The sequence below is a fragment of the Ceratina calcarata genome, unplaced genomic scaffold (genome assembly GCF_001652005.2).
Source record: "Ceratina calcarata isolate Rehan_Ccalc_2016 unplaced genomic scaffold, ASM165200v1 scaffold1192, whole genome shotgun sequence".
Classification (NCBI taxonomy): domain Eukaryota; kingdom Metazoa; phylum Arthropoda; class Insecta; order Hymenoptera; family Apidae; genus Ceratina; species Ceratina calcarata.
In genome coordinates this window covers 2,680-10,629 of record NW_017132891.1, presented here as the reverse complement: position 1 = coordinate 10,629, position 7,950 = coordinate 2,680, and the positions used below count along the sequence as shown (strand labels likewise).

Below are 7,950 nucleotides of genomic sequence, written 5' to 3'. Positions count from 1 at the left end.
CGCGTCGCGAGTCGCTCCCGCTTGAAATCGAGTTTTTCGCGGAAATTCGAGTGCGTGTTTCGCGATTTATGCTCGTATCGTTTTATATAGTGGAAGTGAAAGTGCAGAGTGAAAATTCCGGCGGAATTAGGCCGGAATTTGGGAAATTACGTTCTCTTTGATTTCAGAGCACGTGCTTGCATGTATAGACGCCATTGTTCGTTAGCCGTATTTTGGGAGCTGTTTCCGGGTCGGAGAGAAGGAAATATTGGGGAAGAAGATTAATATTTGTTCTGGGAAAACTTCTGGACGGCATAGGAATTGTTCGTTTTATGGATTCTTGGAGGATTCTCATTAAATTTGTGTTTAAAGTTCGAGGTGTGCGAGTGGTTCAGTGAGGACGCCATTTTGTCATTGCTTGCGTGTCTGCAAGTTTATATTGTGTTTTAAAAGGGATTCAGTGAAAAAGGGGAGTGTGGTCATATCGGTTAATCTATTAGAAAGTGCTAGAGTGTGAATAGATTGAGGATTTATTAAGGATTTCTATTATTTTCTATGTAAAAGTTCCGAGGTGGCGATTTGAAAGAGCGCGTGCGCGAAGTGGTATAGGGTCGTTGTGTTAAAGGTTGTCTCTAGTGATGGGAGTAGTGACTGTCGAAGCAAGCGGGTTTTTGGTTAATTTATAATTTTTAGGAGCTTAGTCTCTGAATAGTGTTCTTAATTTTTAGTTGATTAGTTAGATTACAGTTGGTTTTATTGATTTGTTGTTGAATGTGTGGCTAGTGAATTGATGAGGGCGCCATCTCTGAGCAGTAGGTTGAACCTTGATGTTGTCTGTCTTATTTCATTGACACGGTCTTGTTAGTATCGGGGCGCTAGTGTGTGAATAAAGGGAGGTTATATAAAGTTTAGTTAGAGTTGTCAAACTTAGTGGGAGGTCTGTTTTGATTTGAACAAAATTTATGATAGCGGGGAAAGTGAGAGTGAATCGTGGATTGATTATTGTGGCAGAGGTGATCGAAAATTTTGGTTATAGGAAAATTTGATAGTAATGTAAAAAGGGATTTGTAGTGCTACATAACCTTACTTCTTGATTTGACAGTTCGGGAGTGTTTGATTTTGAATATTTGACAGGTGAGGTGTTAGACTGGGTTATTGAATAATTAGGGGTACGGCGTATGATGTTTGGTTCGATTAAGTAATTATCTGGTATTGTTATTTTGACGAGTACTAGGGAGTAGTTGTTAATTGATTACTGGTGCTTTTTGTGGGGTATTCGTGATTCTTCTTTGAATAAATCCTGATGTATAAGTTACGGAAAGTGACTTATAAAATTTAGAAAGACTTCTCTATTCTGCGTTATTGCAGTTTGTTTGAGTTCTCTTGAATTCACGAGTGTATCACTCGTTAACTGATACAGCGAGTGTGCCACTCGCATTTTAAAAGAAAGGCACAACGAGGGTATCACTCGTAAAACGGATACATAAAGAAATAAGAAAAGAGCCTTTGGCCAAGAAGTGCTATATGCCATTGTGTCGCAAAAGAAAAGAAGCGACCGGGGGTACCTCCCGAAACCCAGGTACTACGAGAAGTATCACTCGTATATCAAACGATACATATTATCGGTCCGTTACGGATCATGAAAATATTTTTATGAATATTGATTTATGATAAAGGAGTTTGTTTTTGGGGGAGTTTATGCCTTTTTTAGAAACAATCATTTATTGGGAGAGCGGCGGAAAGTGAACGGAACTGTTTGTGTTCTTGGGAAGCTTGCTGATGGGATAATTGCTGAGGAATTAGGAATATTTTCTACCGAGGTGAATCAACATAGAAAGAACTGGTGAACGGACTAAAGTGGGAACATTCTCTGCAAGGAAGAGGGTAGCTGCTGTGGAGAAGAAACAATTGGAATATTATTGTTAATAGGAATTAGATGTTTTATAATTGAATATATTGTAAGAGGAGTGTAGTAATAAGTATTACTGTGTATTAATAGATAAGTTTATCGATCTTGTAACTGGTTTAGTTTCGTACTGCGAGAATGTATGTATTAATTGTATGCTGAACGGTATGCATTTGATTGAGTTGAATCTGTTATTAATGAAATAAGGTTTATTTGTTATTATTATTATTAAGGAAACTTTGTATGAGACTTTTAAGATTTTTATAATAAGAGAATAAGCTACAGTAAATAGTTTTGATATATAAGTATTAGGAATTTCATTTAAAGAATTGGGATACGGCTCATTTGATATATAGTTGTTAAAATTGAAGTTTAGGTATAATTGTTGTAGTTATATTGTGCTTTATGATCTTTAATTCGATGAGAGTGGTACTTATCTATTGATTTGATTTGGCTTAATACCAAATTAATATTACTAATATTTAGTTATACGAAAGAAAGGAAAAGCAAGGAGAACTGTGAACTAAGACTGTATTTCGTTATTGTTATTGAGTGCTGAATGATTTGTATGGTTTTTGGTGTGTTTGTTATGGATCTTAACTCAGGTTTTACTATCATGAAATATATGATTGAATACACTGCCTGATTTTGCCTTTCTAAAGAAAGTAGGAGAGTAAAGTTTGTTATATTGAATATATATAGCTATTTANTGGAGTTTTTTTATTAATTCTTTTGATTTATTTTGCTTGTTGATAATTGTCTAAAATTTTGTCTTTATTTAATTAAGTATGAAATGATAGAGAAGGGCTTGTAAAGGTTTGATATTAATTGATGATTGTGTAAGCTGTAAGAAATTGTTGGTGTGTGGTTTATGTTTACTGCTGCATTTTGTCATTAAGAAGATTCTGATATTTTTAATTTATAATTGGCTGGGTTTTGATAAAGATTGGAAAATATATAGGGATTATTATACACATATATTGTATTTTGGTTGTGAGTATTAAGATGAAGCTGAACTGAGGTTCAGTTGATTAAGATTTTACAAAATTTTTGGTTGGTTTATTGTTAATGAGCTGGGTGTTCTGTAAAGGGATTGGATTCTACATTATTGTTACCTTGTCTTGATTTGACTATTGTTGATGCAGGCATATTTCAGTTTTGGTAAAAAGAGGAAATAGTTTCATAAATAAAGACTTGCGTGTGCTGGTCCTTATTAATTGTTAATTAGTTTGCTCAGATTTGCTTGTGAACGATATAAAAGGGAGAGGAAGTAAAAAGAAAATTTTTTCTGTCTATGGTCGTTAGCAGGATGTTTAGTCGAATGTAAACTGTTTTACATATGTAGAAAGCCCAATATGAAGTGTTTGGGGCTATGACACGATTATTATTTGGAAAATTTTAAAGAAAATATTTCTAATTGAACGAAGGAAGTTTTGTTTTAGGATAGCACTTTTATTTTTGGAAGAGGTTGTTTTTCTAATTATTTGATCCTTTGGGTTGTTCTGATTTATTTAATCTTAATAATAATCGGTTTATTCATTTGTTAATTGTTAAGCGATAAAAAGAAGGCATATAATGGATAAAATTTGAGTTAGTTGTTTCTTGATGGAAGTTGATTACTTGTCAAGGATCTAGTCACGTTTTGTAAAAAATCTTTGTACTTTCTTTTATTATTAGTTGAGAATTTTTAGTATAAAAAGGGTATTGTGTATGGTGTCTAGCTAGATGTTTAATGAACGGGCTCTTTATAATCATTGGAGCAGAATATAGAATAAATCGGGTTCATTTGGATAAGGAGGGATTCAGTTATAGTCGGTGAAACGCATGGAAAGGAAGGAAGTTTGGACAGTCGATATAGTAGTTTGATTTGGTACGAGTTTGAGAGAGTAGGAGTGTGATGGGATAAGAGATGGTTAGGTAGGTTTCTAAGTAGACTGTGTTTGGTTTCTTACCGTTGTTGGATAAGGCTTTGAATGTGGAGTAATACTGGTTGAGGTAGTACAAGGGGTTACGGTATTAGAATATTGAGAATAAAAGAAAAAGATTTAAATATAATTAATCTAGATTTGTGTTGCCTTTTAAGGAAGTGAAAGGTGAAGGAGAATCTTGAGATCAGATCTATAGGGGATACTGTAGGAACCTAGCGGTTGTTCGCGGCTTTATTGAACCTAAAATAAAGTCATCTTTTGTACGCTCTTTTCATTAACAAGAGTTTTATGCTGTTAAGGATAGAGGAAGGGAGGGAATTTTGGAATGGTAAAGGTCAATGGACCGTAGTAGGATCGATATTGACTTTGTCTGCTCGAATTGGTTGCTGTCTGTCTAACTGAGGGAGATTTTATAAAAATTTGAATTTCCTTTTGTCCTTCTTGGAAAATTTTTGGTTCCGGTTTGACTGGCGGTTTTGCTTGATTTTCTTGGTGAGAATGGCTGGATACCTGAAATTTGTACAGATTAATTTACACAGGACAAGGGCAGCGGTAGGTGCATTGTCAAGTTTAATGGTGAAGGATGGAATTGATATAGCGTTGATTCAGGAGCCGTGGACGGTAAATGATAAGATAAAGGGCTTGGGAATGACAGGTAACGTTTTGTATAACTGTAATGATGGAAGGCCGAGAACATGTATAGTGCATACTGGTAGAATTAAGCCGGTGTTATTGCCGCAATTCAGTGACAGGGATATCACTACGGTTCTAATGGAAAAGAATAATGAACGCTCGCGTCTCTCAAAGTTAATCATTGTATCTGTATACATGCCGTATGACAGGAGGGATCCGGTATCAGAGAAATTGGATTTGCTGGTCGATTGGTGTGTTCAACAGGGGATCAGTATGCTGGTAGGAGCGGATGCGAATGCGTGTCATACTTTATGGGGAAGTTCGGTTATAAATAACAGAGGTTTGAAACTTTTGGATTTTATGAATATAAATGGGTTGACTTGGTTGAATGAAGGTTCGGTACCGACGTTTAGTACCTCGATTAGAGAGGAAACGCTAGATATTACGATGGTTTCGCTGGAGATTAGATCGGCATTAAGTCAATGGAAAGTTTTAGATGACCTATCGTTATCGGACCATAGATTTATCTCGTTTAAATTGTTGATAGAAGGAGTTCCTATCAATAGGATTGTTAGTGATAAGAAGTTGTTGAATGTTGAGAAGTTCTTGGATAGTCTGAAGGATAAGCTAAGGGAATCTCCTAAAGAGTATGGTACACCGCTACAGATTGACTCTTATGTGGAATATATTACGGACGCTATTATGAAAGCGGCAGACGAAGCTTTGGAAAAGAAGGTGAAAGGGTTCAATGGTAGATTGCCGTGGTGGAGTTCGAAGCTTCAGGATCTTAGTCGGAGGGGTAAAAGTTTGAAAAGAAAAGCTCGGAGAACGAGAAGAAGCGGGGATAAGCACAAGGCAAGAAGAGCGGAGTTGAGATTGAATAGGGAGATTCGTAAGGCGAAAAAGAGTTCGTGGAGAGGTTTTTGTAGTGGTTTGAAAAAGACGCAGGAAATTGCGAGGATAAATAGGGTATTGGAAAGAGTGGATCAGAATAGTTTGGGACTGTTAAGAAAACGGGATGGTATGATGACCAGAGATATTAGAGAAACGTTGGAAACCTTGATTATGGAACATTTTCCTGGAGCATTGAACATGATGGATATAGATGATAACGCTGGAGGTGAAAATACCTTGGGAATGAGACCAGTTAGACCGAATTGGAGTCTGGCGGCGAGTATTATCACGGAAGAGAGAATTGGTTGGGCAATAAGTACGTTGTTGCCGTATAAAGCACCTGGTCCTGATGGAGTTGTTCCCAGATATCTGAAAGTAGGAAAGAAGTTAATTTCAGAGCATTTGGTAAAAGTAATGAGATCTAGTTTAGCAATAGGTCATGTTCCTGCTTTATGGAGAAAGACGAAGGTTACTTTTATACCAAAGCCAGGAAAGTCGGATTATGCTTCTCCGAAATCTTTTAGACCGATCAGTCTTACCTCGTTTCTACTGAAAACGATGGAGAAGCAGATTGATAGATATTTTAAAGATGTGGTCCTGGTGTCGTCTCCGTTGTCTGATAGGCAGTATGCGTTCCGAGTTGGTTTCTCTGTAGAAGCAGCTTTACATGGTATTACTAGATGCTTTGAGGATGCGTTCTATGGGAGGCAATACGCTGTGGCCTGTTTTATGGATATTGAGGGAGCCTTCAATCAAACGCCTAAAGATATTTTTATTAAAGGAATGACAGATCATGGCGTAGATGTGACGGTGATCAGATGGGTTGACAAGATGTTGTCGGATAGATTGATTACTACGGAATTTGGGGGTATAACTGCTGGTGGACTAGCGAACAGGGGTTGTCCGCAGGGAGGTATCTTATCACCGGTACTGTGGTGTCTGGCAGTGGATTCGCTTTTGGAAAGATTGAGATTGAATGGATTTCAAGTTTGGGGATATGCTGATGACATTGCAGTGGTAGTGACGCACGAGGATGGAAGGATTGCTAAACGTTTGATGGGTTCTGCGCTGAGATTGGTGGAGGAATGGTGTGCAGAGACGAATCTCGGTTAATCCTACTAAAACGGAGTTACTGGTGGTAACGCGAAAAGTGAGGAAGCTGGATGTTCGAGGGATCAAATTAAATGGGATTCAACTTGTAAAATCAGAACAGGTAAAATATTTGGGTGTTACTTTTTCGTATAATCTTTCTTGGAGAATACAGGTAGAGAGGACGGTTAATAGAGCAAGGAAGAATTTGGCTACGATCAGTAGAATGGTTGGAAGTACTTGGGGCCTTACACCGGCGGCGGCTCACTGGATTTATAGTTGCATCATCTTACCGAGGTTGTTCTTCGGTGCGTTGATATGGTGGGAAGGTATACGAAACGTAAGGATTTGTAACAGATTGGAAAGTTTGCAGCATGTGGGTTTAAAAAGGATCTTGGGAGCGTTTCGAAGTTCTCCTATGAGAGCGATGGAAGCAATGTTGGCGATGCCGCCGCTTTCCTTTCGTATTGAAGAGGTGGCGATACGAACTGCGAAGTTGTTACGTGACTGGGGCAAATGGCAACCGACGGACAGAGGTCACTCGTCAATTTTAATAAAATGTATACCTGAAACAGAGAGAAATCTTTTAATGGTTTTGGAAGCTGCTACCGACAAGATCAGTCTGACGTTTTGCTTTGGGAAAAGATTTAGGACTATGATTCCTGGGAGAGACGAGTGGAAGAATGGTAAGCTGGAGGGATTTGCAAACTGGAATACATGGTTTACGGACGGTAGCAAGGATGAAGAAAATGCTACGGGTTGTGCATGGGTTTCGGAATCAACGGGTGAGAGTGGATCGGAATATTTAGGTAAATTTGCAACGGTATACCAGGCGGAGGTTGTAGCAGTATTGAGGTGTGCGGAAGGTTTAATCAGAAGTGGGATAAGAGGTGAAAATATTATTATATTTACGGATAGTGAATCAACGGTAAAGACTATGGAGAGATCGAGTTTCAGATCGGCAATTGCACTGGAGTGCTGTGAAATTTTAAATGAATTGGCACTGATTAATAGAAAGGTAGTTTTAAGTTGGTGTCCGGGACACAGAGGTGTTTCTGGTAACGAGGAAGCTGACAGATTGGCGAAGCTTGTAGTGAAGGAAGGTAGACCGGGGGTTGAACCTTGGTTACCGGTATCGTATGCAGGATTTAAATCGGAATTGAAGAAATTCTCACAATCACGACTGGCTAGCAGATGGTCCGAAACGACGACTTGCAGGCAGGGAAGAGAGATGATTGGTGAAATATGCATAGGTAAGGCAAAGATGATTTTGAAATTGAATAGAAATGATGCGAGAATTCTAACGTATGTCTTAACGGGACACGCTCCGTTGGGATATCATTTATATAGGATGGGAGTCCGGGAAAGTGGATTATGTTCTTGTGACACGGGTGAATTACATTCTGTGAAACATCTTCTTTCTCATTGTGATAAATTTGTTAGAAAAAGACGTGAGATTTTTGGTAGCTTAGACTTACAGGACCTTTCATTGGATTCAATACCTTATGAGAAATTGATAAG

General features: G+C 38.0%; 1 protein-coding gene across 1 annotated transcript; it reads left to right on the top strand.

Annotated features, from left to right (window-relative positions):
* Window positions 1–6,655: 6,655 nt before the first annotated feature.
* On the top strand, window positions 6,656–7,682 carry LOC108625369 (uncharacterized; the record flags this gene model as incomplete). Its single annotated transcript, XM_018025345.1, has 1 exon — window positions 6,656–7,682. A coding segment is annotated over exon 1 (1,027 nt), but the record flags the coding sequence as incomplete, so codon positions are not given.
* Window positions 7,683–7,950: the final 268 nt, after the last annotated feature.